This window comes from Microplitis mediator, chromosome 7, assembly GCF_029852145.1.
Source record: "Microplitis mediator isolate UGA2020A chromosome 7, iyMicMedi2.1, whole genome shotgun sequence".
Classification (NCBI taxonomy): domain Eukaryota; kingdom Metazoa; phylum Arthropoda; class Insecta; order Hymenoptera; family Braconidae; genus Microplitis; species Microplitis mediator.
This window is the reverse complement of record NC_079975.1, coordinates 4,466,247-4,489,891: the sequence shown is the minus strand read 5'-3', so window position 1 is coordinate 4,489,891 and position 23,645 is coordinate 4,466,247. Positions and strand designations below refer to the sequence as shown.

The 23,645-nt window shown below is 29.2% G+C and overlaps 4 protein-coding genes across 5 annotated transcripts; 3 read left to right on the top strand and 1 right to left on the bottom strand.

Moving 5' to 3' along the window:
* The first annotated feature begins 2,389 nt into the window (after window positions 1-2,389).
* LOC130671128 (cysteine desulfurase, mitochondrial) lies at window positions 2,390-7,317 on the top strand. Its single transcript, XM_057474846.1, has 9 exons — window positions 2,390-2,651; window positions 2,729-2,808; window positions 4,239-4,355; window positions 4,431-4,568; window positions 4,653-4,858; window positions 4,941-5,220; window positions 5,285-5,556; window positions 6,803-6,892; window positions 7,043-7,317. Exons 1-9 carry the CDS (start codon window positions 2,543-2,545, stop codon window positions 7,104-7,106), a joined length of 1,356 nt encoding a protein of 451 aa, XP_057330829.1. The 5' UTR covers window positions 2,390-2,542; the 3' UTR covers window positions 7,107-7,317.
* Window positions 7,318-7,426: 109 nt separating this feature from the next.
* Window positions 7,427-10,196, bottom strand: LOC130671133 (uncharacterized). The gene is made up of 3 exons (XM_057474852.1): window positions 9,805-10,196; window positions 9,475-9,719; window positions 7,427-7,622 (listed from the first exon to the last, which is right to left on the bottom strand). Exons 1-3 carry the CDS (start codon window positions 9,982-9,984, stop codon window positions 7,427-7,429), a joined length of 621 nt encoding a protein of 206 aa, XP_057330835.1. The 5' UTR covers window positions 9,985-10,196.
* A 281-nt stretch (window positions 10,197-10,477) lies between these two features.
* LOC130671030 (serine/threonine-protein phosphatase 6 regulatory ankyrin repeat subunit B-like) lies at window positions 10,478-19,749 on the top strand. Its single transcript, XM_057474707.1, has 7 exons — window positions 10,478-10,630; window positions 10,699-12,297; window positions 12,845-12,951; window positions 13,896-15,501; window positions 16,077-16,250; window positions 16,407-16,426; window positions 17,291-19,749. The coding sequence occupies exons 1-7, from the start codon at window positions 10,623-10,625 to the stop codon at window positions 18,898-18,900; spliced, it is 5,124 nt and encodes a 1,707-aa protein (XP_057330690.1). The 5' UTR covers window positions 10,478-10,622; the 3' UTR covers window positions 18,901-19,749.
* A 603-nt stretch (window positions 19,750-20,352) lies between these two features.
* Window positions 20,353-23,351, top strand: LOC130671127 (putative ankyrin repeat protein RF_0381). 2 transcript variants are annotated; one of them, XM_057474844.1, is made up of 3 exons: window positions 20,356-20,591; window positions 20,657-20,779; window positions 20,837-23,351. In XM_057474844.1, exons 2-3 carry the CDS (start codon window positions 20,734-20,736, stop codon window positions 22,441-22,443), a joined length of 1,653 nt encoding a protein of 550 aa, XP_057330827.1. In that variant the 5' UTR covers window positions 20,356-20,591; window positions 20,657-20,733; the 3' UTR covers window positions 22,444-23,351. The 2 variants fall into 2 exon arrangements, with proteins under 2 accessions (XP_057330828.1, XP_057330827.1); XM_057474845.1 differs by lacking the exon at window positions 20,657-20,779 and having other exon boundaries at window positions 20,353-20,591.
* Window positions 23,352-23,645: the final 294 nt, after the last annotated feature.

The following is a 23,645-nucleotide window of genomic DNA, read 5'->3' as shown; positions in this document are numbered from 1 at the left end:
TTTTGGAGTCAAGTGAATTTTGTCGAAAAAAAGTCACAAGACTGAAGTCTGGTGTTTTTTTTTCAGTGTGAAAATTTTTCGCTAACTGTAGAATTTTATTTTAATAATTGAATTTTTTTTTTAATTGTACCAAAAATTTTATGATACTGAATTTAGCCGACGTCTAATAACTTTTGGATTTTTTTTAAACGGTGAATTATAAAAAAAAAAATATTTTAAAAAATTGCACTTATAGTCTTTTGAATTTTCTACATGGGCATATTTTTGGTTTTTTTTTTCTTCAAATTTAATTGTTAAAAAAAAAAATCAAAAAATTTTTAATTGTCTGCTAACTTCAGGATCGTAAAATTTTATCAACTTTTTTGAAAATTTTGCTTGCGGTTTTGAACGAAATTATTAAAGAAAAGTCATTCTCTACTGCCAAAATATTTGAGTGATTTTGTGTCAAAACAAGCAAATAATTTTTCAAATTCTTGCTCAAGATTATTTTCTATTAAATGAACCGATTTGTTTGGTCTCTGCGATATTCGAAAGAGTTAAAAATTGCGCTCAATTTAAAAAATAATCAAGCTATTACATTATGAATAATTTAAAAAATACAATACGAAAAAAGACTCCAATTGATTAATTTAATAATGATTAAAAATTTATAAAAAAATTTCTGTAAACAATTGAACAAAGGCTGTTCCATTTCCTTATGCCATTTTAAACTGTACCTTTGTCTCAATCTACATTCGTATAAATATTCATACAAAAAAAACTGTATTTGATTAGACGCTGTTGTCTAATAGTAAACTAGACTTGAGTACACTGCGTACAACAATAATCGAATAGAATAAAAATCGATAAAATTATTCGATTCATCCGGCAAACTTCCGGATTCTTTTCCCGCAATTTCATTTATCGGTACAAAGTTACTTTTTTAAAAAACAAAACTTAAAAAATAAGCGTCGTGGGAATTTTTATGACGACCGTTATTCAAGATCTTCATCTCGCAATAAGTGCTGCACTGACAATGTTCGCTACTGGTTTTCACCAGAGATTTTGTTTTCTGATTCCATTCTCTATATAATATGCTGTTCACGTATATTCTTGTCATTTTAAGATACTTTTAGTCTTTGTTATAACTCACTGTCTCGTTGGATGACCTTTTTTTTTTATTTTTAAACGTCTACACTTTAAAAAATTAGCGGAGTGAATGCAGAGTTAATGTAGAGCGGATGACTATTTGAGTGAAATTCACTTCGAAGGGACGTTCAATATTGAAATTCCGGTTCGAAGTCAAATTCACACCTAACAGGAGTTTATTTTAATATTAAAACTACGAATTGGAGTAAATGCAGATTTAAATAAAATCCAGTTCACTTCGAAATCACTCCGTTGAAAAAACGAACTCTTTATTTACTCCGTATGCAGAGGAATTTTTTTTAAACTTCAGGACCAAGTGATGAAGTGAATTAGGATTTAAATAAAATCCGTAATCACTCCGACTTTACTCCCAATTTTTTACAGTCTACTAAATAAAACAACCCGGGTCAAAAATAAAACTTGATTTAGACTTGGTTTACCAAGTCGAAATTTGGAGCCGTTTTTCACAAGACAAACTCTTACTTAGTCACGATTTAAGACAAAAAAGTTGAAATCAAGTCGAAATTGACTTGATGTAGACTTATTCGACTTAAAATATAAGGCGAAAAAGTCAAAACTAAGCTGAAATAATATTTATATATTAAAGCAAAAGTAAGACAAATAAATAACTTTTTTTCGACTTGGTTCAGCAAGTCAAAAGTAAGGTGAATGACTATCGAGCTCGAAGTAAAGACGAATAAGTTCAAATTAAGATCAAAAAATACAAATAAGTTGAAACTAAGATGAAAAAAGTTCAAAAAGTTGAAAAAAATTTAAATTAAGTCGAAAAAGTCAAGATTTGATCGAAAAATCGATAACTTCAAAAAAAAATAAGGTGAAGCGAGCCTGAATCGAGTTTTATTTTTGGCCCGGGAATGCAATGAACCAGAACTTCTTTTTTATAAATCAAAAATTCAAAAATTTTTTTTAAATTTCGCACCTAGTGAAACAGACGACAATACTACTAATTATTATTATAAATTAAAAGTAACACTGATTAACAAAAAAGAAATGAAATTAAGTCTAATTGTTTATTACAATTATTGTAACAAAATGATTAATTAATTTATTAAATTACCCAGGACTTTTAATTTAAAAATTATCATTTCATATCGAATTACTATAATTTTTTTTTTTAAATTCGTATTTTTGAATATCAATTATTTGAAATTTGAATTTAAACACATGCTGCCATCTTGTTTGAGAAAAACGAACTCGAAGAACTACACAGAACAGATGATAACGGAAAAGTAACTGATAACTCATGTGTAATTTGTGCTGTGAAAACTTAAGTGTGAAAAATAGACGAAGAATAAGAGGTTAAAGCTCGACAAGTCTAAGTGTCCAATTGTTTTGCGGCACATTAAAAATTTTTTATATTAATTAATAATTAATATAATTATAAAATAAGTAAATGATGTTACGTCCATCAAGGACATTAGTAACAACTTTTCAACGTGTCAAAGAATGTTGCCCAATATTACGTACAGTGCGACAGCGGTCTGATATCACCGAATATGAGTGTAATTATTTATTTATTTAATAATCCATATCATTATTTATTAATTAAAATTTACATTAATAAATTATTTATTTCCAGCTCCAATTACTGATGAATACAAAAGAGGTCCTTCAGAAGGACGATCTCTTTATCTTGATGCTCAAGCAACAACACCCATGGTATTATTTATTTTTTTAATTTTTAATCACTAATCATGAACATATTTTTATTATTGATCATCATATATTTAATATATTGCGCATCAAAATGTAAAATATAAAATAATCTTTGTATAGATTCATTTATTTATATTTCTATTGAGTCATTTTTAATTATAATTTATAAGATATCAATATATATCAATATAAAATAACAGTGTATGATAATATAATTATTTATTAATCGATGATGATAAATTTTTATAATATCGCTGTACTTATATTATTTATGACGATGATATATATGAGTAGCAGGGAGGTGGGGGGACGTTTTATAATTTATAATAAAGACCAACAAAAATTATTATGGGAATTTTTGACAAATTTTCAAAGCTCTCAATGTTTAGAAACTAACAATATGACAGGTAGCACGACTTGTACTTCGCGGATAAAATATCCCCGACAAAATATCCGAACACAAATTATCCAATAAACAAAATATCCCCGGACTAAATATTCAAGAGACAAAAATTCGTAACAAAAAATCCTGTCGATAAATCTTATTCATAAAAATATATTTTAAGTGAAAAAATAATTAATGATTTTCGATAAACGGGTACCGTACCATTCCAAGTATATGTGTTGACCTATTTCCAAAATAATACCCGTATAAAAAAAAATTTCGCTCATAATAAATTTAGATCTGAATTTCATGACGAAACTCAGATCGTGACACAAATATGACTTTTATCATGAATTTACTCCAAGTTTTCGTCTAGTAAATCAGTATCGAAATTATAAAATTGATCTATTCCGTCTTTGAATTGGACTTGAGATGACTTCGATAGAAACTTGCCTGAGTTGTTACTGAATTAAAGCTTTTGTCAAATTGATCGATTCGGAAATTACCAATAAACTTTTTCTACGAAGTACTTGATTTACGTAAATCAGTTTCGATTGTGAAATTTAGATTTAAATTCATTCCGAATAAAATTATTTTTACACGGGTACCCACCCAAAATGTGAAAAAATGGCACAGTACGATTTCAAGCATATGTCTTATCTATTTTTAATATCACACACTCAAATTTTATGCGCAAATATATTAAACATTTCTGATAAAAGGTTACCGTATTATTTATATTAAAAGTATTTATATTATAAGATATTTTGTTGGGGATATTTTGTCTATCGGATAAAATTTATTCGGATTTTTTGTCTTCGGATAAAAAGTGATGGTACCATATAACAGGGGTACCGTTTTTGGCCACTTTAGCGCCAGTTTTGAACACTTAAAAAATTAAAAATCAAATAATTTGTAAAAGATGTAAAGTAAAAGACCTAGTACCCAATCAGGGAACTAGTTTTCGATCCCTTCATGTATTTGTATATCTATAAATTTATCTCATTTATTTTAATTATAAATAATTTAAATTGAATTATTTATTAAGGATCCTAGAGTATTGGATAAAATGATGCCGTATTTGACGGCTTATCACGGAAATCCCCATTCCCGGACACACATGTACGGCTGGGAGTCCGAAGCAGCTGTCGAACATGCTCGCCAAGTAATTATACCCATTACCACTCATTACTTTTCTAAAATATAATAATATATAAAATTTAATTAATAATAATAACAGCAAGTTGCCGATTTAATAAATGCAGACAAAAAGGAAATAATATTTACATCCGGTGCCACTGAGTGCAATAACATTTCTGTTAAAGGTGTAGCCAGATTTTACAAAGAAAAGAAGAAACATATTGTGACGACTCAGACAGTAAATATATTTAAATTACCTCATATTTATTATATATTTTAAACTTATTTATTTATTTATTTATTTACTTATTTATTTATTTAGGAACACAAGTGCGTATTAGACTCATGCCGAGCACTTCAAGTAGAAGGATTTGACGTTACATATTTACCCGTTAATTCAAATGGTCTAATTAATCTAGAGCAATTAGAGTCATCAATAAGACCCGATACATCTCTGGTATCAGTAATGACCGTAAATAATGAAATCGGCGTACGACAGCCTGTCGAAGAAATCGGTAAAATTTGTCGGTAATTTTAATTGTCAATTAAATTTATTATTATTATTAATTAACTTTCTTGATAATAAATTTAATGGGTTAACTTTTTGTAGACAAAAAAAAGTATTTTTTCATACTGACGCAGCGCAAGCGGTAGGAAAAATTCCAATAGATGTACAGGCTATGAATATTGACTTGATGTCTATGAGCGGTCACAAAATATACGGACCGAAGGGTGTCGGTGCGTTGTACGTAAGAAGAAGACCTAGAGTACGTGTTGAGCCTATTCAAAGTGGCGGTGGACAGGAAAGAGGAATGAGAAGTGGTACTGTACCAACACCACTGGTCGTCGGACTTGGTGCCGCTTGTGAATTATCTAACCGGGAAATGGATGTCAGTAAAAATGAAAACAAAAGTTATGAATAATCAATAATATATATAATTATTTAAATTTCAGTATGATAAGAAACATATAACCCATCTTGCGAATTACTTAATCGATAAATTATCTGGAAGTTTACCGCAAGTCATACGAAACGGCGACCCAGTTGCTTGGTATCCAGGATGTGTTAATTTGTCGTTCGCGTATGTTGAAGGAGAGTCTTTGTTGATGGCACTGAAAGATATTGCTCTGAGCAGCGGTTCTGCTTGCACGAGTGCCAGTTTAGAGCCTAGTTATGTCCTGAGAGCTATTGGTGCTTCTGAAGATTTAGCGCACTCGAGTATCAGGTGCGTTATAATTACTCTTATTTTTTATTTTTATTTTTATTTTATTTCTCATGCAGCCGTTCTGAGTACAAAAGAACTCACTATTATTTTTTTATACTAATTAAAGTCTGTGCTTAGCTCGTATAAAAAAAAATTCGGTTAAAAATGCAATAGTCCCTTCAAGCTAAAATTACCAACTCAATTTTCTTTTACCCTCGACGTTTTTCACTAAAATTCGGACAACTGAAAATTTTAATTATCCTAATAGAGTAAACAAATGTTGTGCAGATTTCCTTTTATTTTTTTTTACCAACTATTTTTATTTTAATTACAGTCGACTACCTGTCATAAGCCTGGTCTAGGAGACGTAGGGAAAATTTTTCTTGTAATTTCAGTCTTCCCACTACCGTGCGTTTAGTTTTGTTCTCGACTACCCGTTATAAGCCTGTTTTATTTTATATCATTTTAAACGTCATATTTACATTTTGGTACATACGCGACTATCCCGATTTTCCTGGTGCTTATGGCGCAAAAATAAATACTTATCTTTTTACTCTAATAATAATTTAAATGCAAAAAATTATAATGATAACGGTATTGATTACAGTAATAATTAAATTAATAATTTTGTTGATCAACTTAATGCTCAATAAAACTTTTCAATTGTAACAGAAGCTTCGGATGTAATTAATGATTACAATTATGAATAATAAATTATATTTTACTTAGTAATGATTAAATTATTAATCGCGAAACATAGATAGTAAATGTTCATCATTAATTTGGATATTTTTTCCTATTGTTAGTTTATAATTTAGACAATTTTAACGGAGGCTTATAACGGGTTCTCTAGTACGAAACTCTTTAGAGTGGTTAAGTGGGGAAGCTGTTTGGACTCAGTAACTCCCGATTGAGGGGAAGAGGCTTATGACGGGTAGTCGACTGTAATAATATTTTTTTATTAAATTTAATTTCTTAATATTGTTGATATTTTGCCACAAAATTTTTTTTGAACCTCGTCTTTGCTTGTAAAAAGTATTGCGGTAATTATACTGACTTTTAATTTATTTTATTTTGTTCAGTTAAATAAATTCAGCTGCTAAATAGTTTTCTATTATTAAAGTTTTAAAAACTAAATGTCAAAAAAATCCTTCACAAAAACAAAACTCCTGCCCGAACTGCCCCGGATACTCCAAAACCTTGAGTCTACTTTAAGCAATAAAATTATTTTAAAATAATGAATTTATTTATCTATTTAAATAATTAGATTTGGTATCGGAAGATTTACGACACTCGAAGAAATTGATTACACTGCTAACAATACAATTTATCATGTGAAACGTTTACGAGAAATGAGGTACTTAATAATTAATATAAATAGTAATTAAAATTTAAGTATTTTTTATTTTAAGTTAATTTATTACAAAATATTTGTTTACTTATTAATTTAATTATTTTTAAAATATTAATAATTAATAGCAGCGTTAATAATAACTTATTTTTACAGCCCACTTTGGGAAATGGTCCAAGATGGTATCGATTTAACGACAATTAAATGGACGCAGCATTAAGTATTCTGTTAATTGTAATATTAATTTAATATTCAGCTAAAATTATGGCTCTTTATTTAATTACAAAAATAAATAATTAAATATAAGCCTGCACCAAGGATTATCTCGATTAAAAATCTCTTAAAAATATTTTAGAACGTATATTGTATATTTGTAAACAAAATTGTTACTCATTCCTTGCTTTCGTAAATAAAAGTTTTTTAAAAAATCATTCGTTTAAATTTCACGTTTGTCAGTTGGTAAAAAATTTATCACTGGGTTAATAAATGAAGTGGTCAATTGCTAATCGTCTGTTAAAATATTAATTCGTTTAGTAAAAACTAGCATAAGCAGGACGGATCATTGGCTTCGTCGATATATGAAATTTTAAAGTGATCATCCATTTCATGTAAGCCCATCTTTGATCTGTTCGCTTCCACTAAATGTTGAGCTATGTCTTCAAACATCTCATTTATACCTTCCCCGGTTTTACATGATGTTTTATATGTTGCTGATATCAAATTATGACATTGCTCACTGAAAATTTAATTTCATTTAATTAATAACGAGCAACCTGCAGTCACACGTGACTGCCCAAATATCACTACTAAATTTATAAAATATGCAGAAAAAAAGGATTTCTTGCCGCAAAAAATTTTAATTTGCACCAAGAAATTTTATGCATTTTCAATTAAATACAAAAATTGTCTTAGAGCGAGAAGAGATTTTTTTGGTCAAGAAATAATTCCTTGCACCGAGTAATTTTTTCTAGTTCTAAATAAATTTTTGTTTTCAATTCACAATGCAAAAAATTTATTGGGGTAAGTAAAAATTTTCTTTAGGCGAGTAAAGATTTTTTGTGTCAATGAATCCTTTTTTTTTTCTATCCACACTTTTTTGGCTTTGAGAAATTTCCTAAAACCAAAAGGAAATATAAAAATCTGTCATTTTGGAATAAGTAACGCGATATAAATAATATAGATATATATTCAGACATTCAGTCATATTTAGTGACAGAATAATTAAAGTATTAATTTATTTGAAGAAAAAAAATACGATCGTCTTTTGTCTCGCGTAATTTAAATGTAATTCGAATGATATAGATGAATCTATTTATCAGAATACTTGGCAATTAAAAAGAGTTTAAATTATGAAAAGACACAAATTCAAGTCAAGACCTATCTAATGATACCAATTTCAATATCATTAATTGATTCTATCATATAGATATGGTGGGAACAAAATTTTACTTATTCTCTTAATAATATAGATTCTATTTATGATAAGTACTTATGATAATAATATTTGAAAATTGATTAAATAAATTTTAAATATTTGTAAACTTTTAATAACATAATTTTCCAGTAAATTTTGTATGAATATTTATACATATATGTATTAATTAAAATTCGCGTACTTATTTTTTGGAAAAACAATTAAATTAAATTTAAATATAAGAAAAATTGGTAATTTTTACCATTTAAAATTTTCAAAATATCAACTTATATATGATACTGAAATTAGCTGACGTCTAATAATTTTTGAATTTTTTTTAAAACGATAAATTATAAATAAAAAAAATTTGAAAAAATTGCACTTATAGATTTTTTAATTTTGTACATGTGCATATTTTACTTTTTTTTTTTTGTAATTGATTTGTTGAAAAAAAATCCGGGAATTGTTAATTGTCTGCTAACATCAGGATCACACTTTTATAGATTTATTATTTGACATTAGACAATTAATAAATTTGAAATAAATAAATTAATTAATTAAAGAAATGAAAATTTTAAAAAATCCGCGTACTGATTATTCAATTATCTAAATATGCATTTTTTAAATTTTACTCTACTGACATTTTATTCATTTATTCTAAAATTTAAAACATTTACATCTGCTATATTCACACATTTTTTGGGCACTTTAGCCAGTTTTGGATCCTTGAAAAATTTATGAAAAATGACCGAAAAAAAAAAACAAAAAATACACACAAAGAAAATTTAAAAAACTACAAGTGCGATTTTTCAAATGTTTTTTTTCTTCATAAGTTATCGTTTAAAAAAAAAAACAATCCTGAAGTTAGCAGACAATTAAAAATTTTAGGATTTTATTTTGAACAATTAAATTTGAAGAAAAAAAGAAACTGAAAAAATGCACATGTAGAAAATTAAAAAGACTATAAGTGCAATTTTTTTAAATATTTTTTTTCTTCGTAATTTATCGTCTTTTAAAAAATCCAAAAATTATTAGACGTCGGCTAACTTCAGTATCATATTATCCATACATTCAAAAAATAAAAATATATATGACCATTAATAAGTAGAGCAGTAAGAATATCATAATTAAAAACTATGTAATAAAGATATGAGTAATGAGATTTATAACAAACCAGAATTGTTCCATCTCAGCATCAGTTACTAAGGGATCATTAGTTTCGATATCATTTTTATTGCCGCATAAAAATATCTTAGCGTTTTCTGCATAAGTGACAATGTCGAGTAAGTGTTGCGATAGAAGATGAAATGAGGTTGCATTATCAAGGGCAAAGACTAGAATTGCAGCTTCTGCAAACTTATAATAACTTGACGTCACAGATGCGACTCTTTCCATACCTCCTGTGTCCCATAGTTGCAACTAAAAAAAATAAAAAAATTCATTATTAATCAATTATTTAATTACTCAACTGACAAATAAATGAAGTGAATAAAATAAAATTTACTCGAATACGTCGATCATCGACCATATATTCTTTGTCAATATTATCAAGACCAAGTGTAGACTTTCTGTCAGTACTCGTTACAAAACTATTGTTCGCAAATCGTCGAAAAATAGACGTTTTTCCGACACCATATTCCCCACACAGTATAACCTTTTGCTCAGTAACTTTAACAGTTGCCATTTTAATTATTTTTTTAAATAATTATATTTATTAATTATTTAAATAAACAAATTTAACAAATATCACTTGAAATTATACATAATTAATTTATTTAGTGACCGCCAAAATCAATTTGAATTTTAAAACCATTTTTAATTGGAGTAAATACTGTACATTTATTATTTTTATTTAAATTTTTTATTGATTGTTTACATTTAATTCCAAGAAATTTTACTAGACTTCACTACTCATCTATGACACAAGACGCAATCGTTATTATCAATCCCTGTAATTATTTATATAAAATTTTATTTTCATTTTTATTTGAATTTAAATTTCATTGATTTTAAAATTACAAACTTTAAATAGAACTTCGTTTTTAATTTGAATAATTTTATTTCCTGTTAATGAATGACGGATTTATTGTTATAAAAAAAATTTGTAAAAATTTAATTCCATGGATATTTGAAATTTAACCGCCAGTTTTTACTACTAAAGTCATATTCACGATAATTATCATGTACTGGCACGTGGTAGAAATTTTTTACTTTAGGGAATTGTTACAAAATGGTCCAATAATTAAAAATTTGATAAATCATCATAAATATTTTCTAGCCGTGAATGTCTGAAGCCCACTTGGTTTTTTGAGGACCAATAGTATGCGCAGGTACTAAAAATTAATGATAGAAAAAAACGTTCTTATGACAAATTTAAAATTTATGTTTCAAAAACCAGCAGAGAATTTAACGAAATCACAGCAGAATCAGCCGCTTTATCTTACCAACAAGTCCGTGAAAAAATAATGCAAGGAGAGATGGACGTTAACACAAAATATCCAGGAGCTTCAACCGATCCATCAGTTTTACAATTAGCCGTCAAAGAACAAGACTCCGAATTTATTGACCATCTTCTTCAGAATAACGTCGACGTCAATGTTGCCACTAGGTCGTGTGAGCCAGCGTTAAATCTCGCAATCCGCGCAAACAATCCCGAGTTGGTTAAAAAATTAATCAGTTCAGTCACTGATTTAAATTCCGCATCGTATAATTACAAAGAAGACTATGATAATTGGCCGCGACTTTACGTGCTTGGTAAAAAATGGCATGGAATCAAATACAATTTCCCGCCGGGTTTCCGTCAGCAGGCTGTCAAAAAATCAACACCCTTAGCGACTGTCCTTGACTTGGCAATAACTGTCGGGAGTATTGAAATAATTGACATATTATTGAACGCGGGAGCTAAAATAAATCCATCTACCAAAGGTATTAAGCCTCTGCACTGGGCAATTGCTCAAAATAAATATGAGATTGTTGAACATCTGATAAAACATGGAGCAGACATCAACGATATATCTGATTACAGAACACCCTTACAAATTGCCGTTGAAAAAGAAAGTAAAAAAATGGTAGAATTACTTATTGAGAAGAAAGTTGATATTGATATATGTCCGCCAAATGGTCAACCAGCTATCAATATTGCGATAGAGAATAATTATTCGGAGATAGTATACATATTGCTGGATGCTGGCGCTGCGGTAAATCCTGGCATACAAATATGCCCACCATTATTTGAAGCTATTTGTGCAAAAAATTATGAACTCGCTAAGCATTTGATTAATCTTGGAGCTGATGTTAATGTTAATTCCAACAAAAAAACACTAGTACAATTAGCTATTTTGGTAGACGATAAAAAAATCTTGGAGCTACTGATTAAAAATAAAGCCAACATGAATGTAAGTACTGGTATAGGAACTGCTCTACATGTAGCCGTTCAAAGGGGTTGTTTAGATTACGTTAAAATTTTGTTGAAAGCTGGTGCTGATCTTTATGCACCTTCTCATCTAGGCACATTAACACATTTTTCACTTTCTCTTGGTAAAGAATTTATATTCGATTTCCTGCTGGACATTGGTATTAATTTGATTCAAGATAATTACCTGGCGCTAGTCAATGCTGGTGGTTTTGACAGTCATAATGATGATCTCAAGATAAAGATTAAAAATTATGTTGTGAAGTTGAAAGCTGGTGATTTTCATGTCGAGCCGAAAAATTTTAAGTTTCTTGAAGATGAAGAGTTCAATGTTTTTTATAATGAATGTCGCAAAGAAATTGAATTGATGAAAAATAGCAAAATTAAAGGAACCAGTTGTAGTTACTACGATGTACTGCACAAAAGTAAACAAGAATTGGCTACTGATTTGGAAAATATTGGTGACAATGTTGGAGTTTTGAATGAAGAACAATTAAGATCCAAGTTTCCGTTGTATGGAGGAATGGTTTGCTATCGACTGGAATATGAGCAGGGAAAAAATTTGGGTGAAGCTGCTGGCGATCAGTAAAATCCTCAATATTTTTGTAATTGAATAAGATTATTTTTTATACCGATCAAGATTTCTACCTCAGTAAACAAATAATTTATTATTTTATAGAACTTAAAAATTTATACTGCTATTAATAAGCAACTAGTCATGAGATCTATTACGCGAGTAATGATGTAGATAATGATTGTTATGATTTATTAATAAACGTCTAATGACAATAGACAATTGAAATAAAATGACATTTTCAATTCGACTTTAAGATTTAAATAAAATATTGATAGGGTAAATTTTTTAAAGTAGAAGGAAGCACCGTGCAGTAAATAAAATAACTCGCGTTAGTAAATAATTGAATAAATAAATAAAAATGATGAAGTCATTGCTGTCATTCATACCGTCTCATTCAGACAAAAAGGCTGCGAGTAAAAAATCTAATGAAAAAGTTAACGAAAATCTTTTGTTTGTTTTAGTTTCGCTGATCGGCTTGTGCCTTTTACGCGTTAGTTTTGCTGTTATACTCATTATTGTAATTCTCATGTACATGCTGTATATAAACACCGTCAGTTTAGCGACCTCATTGCTAATGAATTCGTCATTTTCATGTTTACTTGATACCGATGATGATAATGATGATAATGATGATTTGGATACTGATACTGAAGATGACAAAAGTTCTACAAATAAAACTGAAGAAGTTCCAAAAAAGAAAAAGAAATTACCAAAACTCGATGACTAATTTGTGTCAAAATTTTCACTTTATATTAGATGAGAAAAACTGAATTAATTTATTTGAAATCATTAATTTCTTTAAAAGTTAATGCTTATATCAGTTAAGAAAAAAAAACAGACTTAAACTCGAAAAAAATATTGCACTTATCATTATTTCAAAGTTATTTAAAACAATTGCATAAAATTTTTTTTTTTTAATCATTGCTGCTCTTTAAAACTGAATCAGTAAATATTCACTATTTGCTAATGAATGTCGCAAATTAATTTTAGAGAGTAGTAATAATATTTCTTTGTATTACATGTTTTAATTGAATATTTCAATTATTTTTATATGAATTTTTTATCTCAATCATCCGATTTTTGACAAAAACATTTTTTTTTTATGCGCCGACGCGGGAAAAAATACACGCGTACAATTTCGCTGCCTGTTGAAACTTGTCAGTTACGTTGTTATTGTTACTATTATTATTATGTCAGTGTCATTTCTATATATGTACATACTTTTCATTGACTAAGTCAAAAATCTGAACCTCTCTGCTCTAAATCGCGCAGTACACGTGTCTGAATCATAATATTTTTTATTTAATATACAGCAATTAAATTTACAAAAGATTAAGGAGGTAAGTTTCTATTGTAATTTATAAATTTTTCCGAACATGTTTAATTTTTTTTAAGCTCATCTTTAATGATAAATATATCACCAAGATCAAAATGAATGAATTGTTACAAGATGGTCCAATAATTAAAAATTTGATAAATCATCATAAATATTTTTTAATCGTATATGTATAAAGTCCACTTGGTTTTTTTAGTATTAATAATTTATTTAAGTCCTAAAAAATTAAAATAAGAAAACACATTTTTATATAAAATTTAAATGTTTTAGGAACCAACATCGAATTTGAAAATAATAAAATGGCAGCAGAGTCAGCCGCTTTATCTTACCAACAAGTCCGTGAAAAAATAATGCAAGGAGAGATGGACGTTAACACAAAATATCCAGGAGCTTCAACCGATCCATCAGTTTTACAATTAGCCGTCAAAGAACAAGACTTCGAATTTATTGACCATCTTCTTCGGAATAACGTCGACGTCAATGTCGCCACTAGGTCCTGTGAGCCAGCGTTAAATCTCGCAATCCGCGCAAACAATCCCGAATTGGTCAAAAAAATAATCAGTTCAGTTACTGATTTAAATTCCGCATCGTATAATTACAAAGAAGACTATGATAATTGGCCGCGATTTTACATACTTGGTAAAAAATACCATAAAATCAAAAACAGTAACCCTCCGGGTTTCGATCAGCCGGCTGTCGAACAGCCAACACCCTCAGGGACTGTCCTTGACTTGGCAATAACTGTCGGTAGTATTGAAATAATTGACATATTATTGAACGCAGGAGCTAAAATAAATCCATTTACCAGCGGTATTAAGCCACTGCACTGGGCAATTGCTCAAAATAAATATGAGGTTGTTGAACATCTGATAAAACATGGAGCAGACATCAACGATATATCTGATTACAGAACACCCTTACAAATTGCCGTTGAAAGAGAAAATAAAAAAATAGTAGAATTACTTATTGAGAAGAAAGTTGATATTAATAGAGGTGGGACGAACGGTAAATCAGCTATCAATATTGCTATAGAGAATGATTATTTGGAGATGGTATACATTTTGCTGGATGCTGGCGCTGCGGTAAATCCTGACATGCCAGTATGCCCACCATTACATACGGCTATTTTTGAAAAAAATTACGAACTTGCTGAGCATTTTATTAATCTTGGCGCTGATATTAATGTTATTTACAAAAGAAAAACACCAGTACAGCTAGCTATTTCACGAGATGACAAAAAAATATTGGAGCTATTGATAAAAAATAAAGCTAACTTAGATATTTTCACAGATGAGGGCATTGCTCTACAAACAGCTGTCTGTTGGGGTAATTTGGAATGCATGAAAATTTTGTTGAAAGCTGGTGCTGATCTTTATCCACCTTATCCACGTACATTGGCACATATATCACTTGATTATCATAGAGAATTTATATTTGATTTCTTGTTAGACATTGGTATCAATTTTATTAATGAAAGTTACCTGACGCTAATCAATGCTGGTCATAAGAGTCATGATGATGCTCTCAAGATGAAAATTAAAAATTATATTGTCAAGTTGAAGGCTGGTGATTTTCATGTCGAGCCCAAAAATTTGCAGTTTGTTGAAGATGAAGAATTCAATGATTTTTATAATAAATGTCGCAAAGAAATTGAACTGATGAAAAATAGTAAAATTGACGGAACCAGTTGTGGTTACTACGATGTACTGCACAAAAGTAAACAAGAATTGGCTGCTGATTTAAAAACGATCGGTGACAATGTTGGAGTTTTGAATGAAGAACAATTAAGATCCAAGTTTCCGTTGTATGGAGGAATGGTTTGCTATCGACTGGAATATGAGCAGGGAAAAAATTTGGGTGTAACTGCTGATGATCAGTAAAATTTATGGTTCAAATTTATTTTTTTACCAGAAAATCCTCAATATTTTTGTAATTAAATAAGTTTATTTTTTATGCCGATCAAGATTTCTACCTCAGTAAACAAATAATTAATTATTAAATAGAACTTAAAAATTTCTACTACTATTAATAAGCAATTAGTCATAAGATCTATTACGCGAGTAATGATGTAAATAATGGTTGTTGCGATTTATAAAGAAACGTCTAATGACAATAGACAATTTAAATAAAATGACATTTTCAATTCGACTTTAAAGATTTAAATAAAATATTGATAGGGTAAATTTTTTAAAGTAGAAGGAAGCGCCGTGCAGTAAATAAAGTAACTCGCGTTAATAAATAATTGAATAAACAAATAAAAATGATGAAGTCATTGCTGTCATTCATACCGTCTCATTCAGACAAAAAGGCCGCGTGTAAAAAATCCAATGAAAAAGTTAACGAAAATCTTTTATTTGTTTTGGTTTCGCTGGTCGGCTTGTGCCTTTTACGCGTTGATTTTATTGTTATACTAATCATTGTAATTCTCATGTACATGCTGTATATAAACAGCGTCAGTTTAGCGACCTCATTGCTAATGAATTCGTCATTTTCATGTTTACTTGATGCCGATGATGATAATGATGATGACGACGTTTTAGATACTGATACTGAAGATGACAAAAGTTCTACAAATGAAACTGAAGGAGTTGCTAAAAAGAAAAAGAAATTAACAAAACTCAATGAGTAATTTGTGTTAAAATAATTACTCTATATTAATTTAGAAGAAATGAATAAATTTATGTGTAATCACTCATTTCTTTTGAAATTTTATGCTTATCTTAGTTGTTAAGAAATACAAATAACCCAATGAAATTTACTTGCTTTTAATAAATAAAATAGGATTCTCACATTGGCAGTCAGTATGAAAGTATTTCAAGAAAGATTTATAACTTAATAAGAATTAAAATGAAAAATCAGTTTCTAATAAAAAACTATTTTCTATTAAAATTATTGCACTCATCATTATTTCAAAATTATTGAAAACAAATTTTTTTTTTTTTTAATAATTGCTGCTCTTTAAAACTTAATTAGTGAACCTTCACTATTTGCTAATGAATGTCGCAAATTTACTTTCAGACAGTAGTTATAGTATTTTATTTATATTACATTTCTTAATTGAGTATTTTAATTATTTTTATGTGAATTTTTCAATTCAATCATCCACGATTTTTGACATAATAAAAAAATTATTCTTTCTTTTATGCGCCGGCGCGGGAAAAAATAGACGCGTAATATCTTGCTTTTGCCTGTTGGAACTTGTCAGTTACGTTGTTATTGTTACTATTATTTTTATGTCAGTGTCATTTCTATATATGTATATACTTTTCATTGACTAAGTCAAAAATCTGAACCTCTCTACTCTAAATCGCGCAGTACACGTGTCCGAATCATTTTATTTTTTGTTTAATAAACAACAATTAAATTTAAAAAACTTTAACAAGGTAAGTTTATGTTTTTTTTTTCTTAATTTTGTCGACTATATTTAATTTTTTTTTAGGCTCATCTTTATTCGCAAACATAGTACTAGAATCAAAAGGAAAAATTTAATTTAAATTGTTACAAGATGGTCCAATAATTTAATAATTATATAAATCATCGGTAATAATTTTTAATTGTAAATGTATAAAGTCCTCTTGGTCTTTTTATTATCAATAATTCACTTAGGTACTAAGAAAATTTATTTAAAAAAGAAAACATTTTTATTCGAAATTTTAATGTTTTAGAAACCAACATCGAATTTAAAAATAATAAAATGACAGCAGAGTCAGCCGCTTTATCTTACCAACAAGTCCGTGAAAAAATAATGCAAGGAGAGATGGACGTTAACACAAAATATCCAGGAGCTTCAACCGACCCATCAGTTTTACAATTAGCTGTCCAGGAACAAGACTCCGAATTTATTGACCATCTTCTTCGGAATAACGTTGACGTCAATGTCGCCACAGAGTCCTGTGAGCCAGCGTTAAATCTCGCAATCCGCGCAAACAATCCCGAGTTGGTTAAAAAAATAATCAGTTCAGTCACTGATTTAAATTCCGCATCGTATAATTACAAAGAGGACTATGATAACTGGCCGCGATTTTACATACTTGGTAAAAAAATCCATGAAATGCAAAACAGTTTTCTTCTGAGTATGGGTCAGCCGGCTGAAAAAGAGTCAATACCCTCAGGGACTATCCTTGATTTGGCGATAACTGTCGGCAGTATTGAAATAATTGACATATTATTGAACGCAGGAGCTAAAATAAATCCATTTACCAGCGGTATTAAGCCATTGCACTGGGCAGTTGCTCAAAATAAATATGAGGTTGTTGAACATCTGATAGAACATGGAGCAGACATCAACGATATTTCTGATAGCAGAACACCCTTACAAATTGCCGTTGAAAAAGAAAATAAAAAAATAGCAGAATTACTTATTGAGAAGAAAGCTGATATTAATAGAGTCGGGCCAAATAGTACATCAGCTATTAATTTTGCAATAGAGAATAATTATTCAGAATTGGTATACATATTGCTAGATGCTGGCGCTCCGGTAAATCCTGGCATAGAAGTACGCCCACCATTACTTGCGGCTGTTTTTGCTAGAAATTACGAACTTGCTGAGCATTTGATTAATCTTGGAGCTGATGTTAATGTTAATTACAAAAGAAGAACACCAGTACAGCTAGCTATTTCAAGAGATGATAGAAAAATATTGGAGCTACTGATTAAAAATAAAGCTGACATGAATATAAGTACAAGTATGGGAACTCCTCTTCATACAGCTGTCTTTAGCGGTAATTTAGAATGCATTAAAATTTTGTTGAAAGCTGGTGCTGATCTTTATCCGCCTAATTTAAGTACATTGTCACGATTTTCACTTTCTCAGAATAAAGAATTTGTCTTTGATTTCTTGTTGGACATTGGTATCAATTTTATTGATGACAGTTACCTGACGCTCATCAATGCTGGTTCTGGTAAGCATGATAATGCTCTCAAATTGAAGATTAAAAATTATATTGTCAAGTTGAAGGCTGGTGATTTTCATGTCGAGCCGAAAAATTTGCAGTTTGTTGAAGATGAAGAATTCAATGATTTTTATAACGAATGTCGCAAAGAAATTGAACTGATGAAAAATAGTAAAATTGAAGGAACCAGTTGTAGTTACTACGATGTACTGCACAAAAGTAAACAAGAATTGGCTGCTGATTTAAAAACTATTGGTGACAATGTTGGTGTTTTGAATGAAGAACAATTAAGATCCAAGTTTCCGTTGTATGGAGGAATGGTTTGCTATCGACTGGAATATGAGCAGGGAAAAAAATTGGGTGAAACTGCTGATGACCAGTAAAATTTATGGTCCAAATTTATTTTTATACCAGAAAATCCTCAATATTTTTGTAATTAAATAAGATTATTTTTTATGCCGATCAAGATTTCTACCTCAGTAAACAAATAATTAATTATTATACAGAACTTAAATATTTGTACTACTATTAATATGCAATTAGTCATAAGATCAATTACGCGAGTAATTATGTAAATAATGATTGTTATGATTTATAAATAAACGTCTACTGACAATAGACAATTTGAATAAAAAGACATTTTTAATTCGACTTCAAAGATTTAAATAAAATATTGATAGCGTTAATTTTGTAAAGTAGAAGGAAGCGCCGTGCAGTAAATAAAGTAACTCGCGTTAATAAATAATTGAATAAATAAATAAAAATGATAAAGTCATTGCTGTCATTCATACCGTCTCATTCAGACAAAAAGACCGTGTGTAAAAAATCTAATGAAAAAGTTAACGAAAATCTTTTATTTGTTTTGGTTTCGCTGGTCGGCTTGTGCCTTTTACGCGTTGATTTTATTGTTATACTCATCATTGTAATTCTCATGTACATGCTGTATATAAACAGCGTCAGCTTAGCGACCTCATTGCTTATGAATTCGTCATTTTCATGTTTACTTGATGCCGATGATGATAATGATGATGACGACGATTTAGATACTGATACTGAAGATGACAAAAGTTCTACAAATGAAACTGAAGAAGTTCCAAAAAAGAAAAAGAAATTACCAAAACTCGATGATTAATTTCTGTTAAAATTTTCACTTTATATTAGTTGAGAAAAACTGAATAAATTTATTTGAAATCATTAATTTCTTTAAAAGTTAATGCTTATATTAGTTAAGAGGAATATAATATCGATTTAAACTCGAAAAAATTTAGTGCAATAAACTCAATGAAATTTACTTGCTTTTAATAAATAAAATAGGATTCTCACAATGGTAATCAGTATGAAAGAATTTCAAGAAAGATTTATAACTTAATAAGAAGTAAAATAAAAAATCAGTTTCCAATAAAAAACTATTTTTTATTAAAATTATTGCGCTCATCATTATTTCGAAATTATTGAAAACAAAATTGTTTTTTTTAAATAATTGCTACTCTTCCCTGTTTAAAAATATTGATTGAAGAGAATTAAAAGTGATGAAATTCGAATTCTTTTCAATAATTTCAAATGATTTCAATTTTTTTGTTTGTATATATAGATATACAGTTCGCATGGAGTGACCGCTTCTCAATTATTTTCAATCAATATTTTTAATCAGGGTTTAAAACTTAATTAGTGAACCTTCACTATTTGCTAATGAATGTCGCAAATTTACTTTCAGACAGTAGTTATAGTATTTTATTTATATTACATTTCTTAATTGAGTATTTTAATTATTTTTATGTGAATTTTTCAATTCAATCATCCACGATTTTTGACATAATAAAAAAATTATTGTTTCTTTTATGCGCCGACGCGGGAAAAAATAGACGCGTAATATCTTGCTTTTGCCTGTTGAAACTTGTCAGTTACGTTGTTATTGTTACTATTATTTTTATGTCAGTGTCATTTCTATATATGTATATACTTTTCATTGACTAAGTCAGACATCTGAACCTCTCTAAATCGAGCAGTACACGTGTTTGAATCATTTTATTTCTCGTTTAATAAACAAAAATCAAATTTCAAAAACCTTAACAAGGTAAGTTTATTTATTTATTTATTTTTTTTTCAAATTATGTCAACTATATTTAATTTTTTTTTTAGGCTCGTCTTTAAATGATACAAGATGGTCCAATAATTTAAAAACTTTTTAAATCATTAGTAATATATTTTAATCGTGAATGTATATAGTCCACTTGGTCTTTTTACTATCAATAATTCACTTAGGTACTAAAAATAAACACTAAAAAAAAAAAATTTGTATTAAAAATTTAAATGTTTTAGAAACCAACATCGAATTTAAAAATAATCAAATGGCAGCAGAATTCCCCGCTTTATCTTACCAACAAGTCCGTGAAAAAATAATGCAAGGAGAGATGGACGTTAACACAAAATATCCAGGAGCTTCAACCGATCCATCAGTTTTACAATTAGCCGTCAAAGAACAAGACTCCGAATTTATTGACCATCTTCTTCGGAATAACGTCGACGTCAACGTTGCCACAGAGTCCTGTGAGCCAGCGTTAAATCTCGCAATCCGCGCAAACAATCCCGAGTTGGTTAAAAAATTAATCAGTTCAGTCACTGATTCAAATTCCGCATCGTATAATTACAAAGACTATGATAATTGGCCGCGATTTTACATACTTGGTAAAAAATACCATGAAATCCAAAACAGTTACCGTCCGGCTTTAGGTCAACCAGCTGTCAAAGAGTCAACACCCTCAGGGACTGTCCTTGACTTGGCAATAACTGTCGGAAGTATTGAAATAATTGACATATTATTGAACGCAGGAGCTAAAATGAATCCATCTACCAAAGGTATTAAGCCTCTGCACTGGGCAATTGCTCAAAATAAATATGAGGTTGTTGAACATCTGATAAAACATGGAGCAGACATCAACGATATTTCTGATAGCAGAACACCCTTACAAATTGCCGTTGAAAAAGAAAATAAAAAAATAGTAGAATTACTTATTGAGAAGAAAGCTGACATTAATAGAGTCGGGCCAAATAGTAAACCAGCTATTAATATCGCTATAGAGAATAATTATTCAGAATTGGTACACATATTGCTAGATGCTGGCGCTGCAGTGAATCCTGACATAAAAGTATGCCCACCGTTATTTGAAGCTATTTGTGCAAATAATTACGAACTCGCTGAGCATTTGATTAATCTTGGAGCTGATATTAATATTATTTGGTGTGGAAAAACACCAATACATCTAGCTGTCGTACGAGACGATAGAAAAATGTTCGAGATTTTGATTAAAAATAAAGCTGACATGAATATAAGTACAAGTATGGGAACTCCTCTACATACAGCTGTCTTTAGCGGTAATTTAGAATGGATTAAAATTTTATTGAAAGCTGGTGCTGATCTTTATCCGCCTAATTTAAGTACATTGTTAAAATTTTCACTCACTCATCGTAAAGAATTTATCTTTGATTACCTGCTGGACATTGGTATCAATTTTATTGATGACAGTTACCTGACGCTAATCAATGCTGGTTTTGGTAAGCATGATAATGCTCTCAAGATGAAGATAAAAAATTATATTGTCAAGTTGAAGGCTGGTGATTTTCATGTCGAGCCGAAAAATTTGCAATTTGTCGAAGATGAAGAATTCAATGATTTTTATAATGAATGTCGCAAAGAAATTGATCTGATGAAAAATAGTAAAATTGACGGAACCAGTTGTAGTTACTATGATGTACTGCACAAAAGTAAACAAGAATTGGCTGCTGATTTGAAAAATATTGGTGAGAATGTTGGTGTTTTGAATGAAGAACAATTACGATCAAAGTTTCCGTTGTATGGAGGAATGGTTTGCTATCGACTGGAATATGAGCAGGGAAAAAATTTGGGTGTAACTGCTGATGATCAGTAAAATTTATGGTTCAAATTTATTTTTTTACCAGAAAATCCTCAATATTTTTGTAATTGAATAAGATTATTTTTTATGCCGATCAAGATTTCTACCTCAGTAAACAAATAATTTATTATTATACAGAACTTAAAAATTCATACTACTATTAATAAGCAATTAGTCATAAGATCAATTACGCGAGTAGTTATGTAGATAATGATTGTTATGATTTATAAATAAACGTCTTATGATAATAGACAATTTGAATGAAATGACATTTTTAATTCGACTCTAAAGATTTAAATAAAATATTGATAGCGTTAATTTTTTAAAGTAGAAGGAAGCGCTGTGCAGTAAATAAAGTAATTCGCGTTAATAAATAATTGAATAAATAAATAAAAATGATGAAGTCATTGCTGTCATTCATACCGTCTCATTCAGACAAAAAGGCCGCGTGTAAAAAATCCAATGAAAAAGTTAACGAAAATCTTTTATTTGTTTTGGTTTCGCTGGTCGGCTTGTGCCTTTTACGCGTTGATTTTATTGTTATACTAATCATTGTAATTCTCATGTACATGCTGTATATAAACAGCGTCAGTTTAGCGACCTCATTGCTAATGAATTCGTCATTTTCATGTTTACTTGATGCCGATGATGATAACGATGATGACGACGATTTAGATACTGATACTGAAGATGACAAAAGTTCTACAAATGAAACTGAAGGAGTTGCTAAAAAGAAAAAGAAGTTAACAAAACTCGATGACTAATTTCTGTTAAAATTTTCACTTTATATTAGATGAGAAAAACTGAACTAATTTATTTTGAATCATTAATTTCTTTAAAAGTTAATGCTTATATTAGTTAAGAAGAAAAAAAATCAATTTAAACTCGAATCAATCAAATTTTCTTGCTTTAAAAAAATAAAATAGTATTCCCACAATGGCGATCAGTAAGAAATTATTCATAAAAGAATTACTACGTAATAAGTATTTGAAAAAGTACAAAAAAGAAGAGCCAGAAAAATTTGAGAAAATATTTGAAGTAATAAATAACTACGAGCAAGACAGTATTCGTAACTACAACGATATTGCACCATGTGTTGATAAAATAAGCAAAATATTGGGTTTAAATTCGTTAGAAAAAGTGATTATGAAAAAACATATCAAGAACAAAATTCTAAAATTCAAATCTTCTGCTAAAAAGGATGACAAGTAATCACA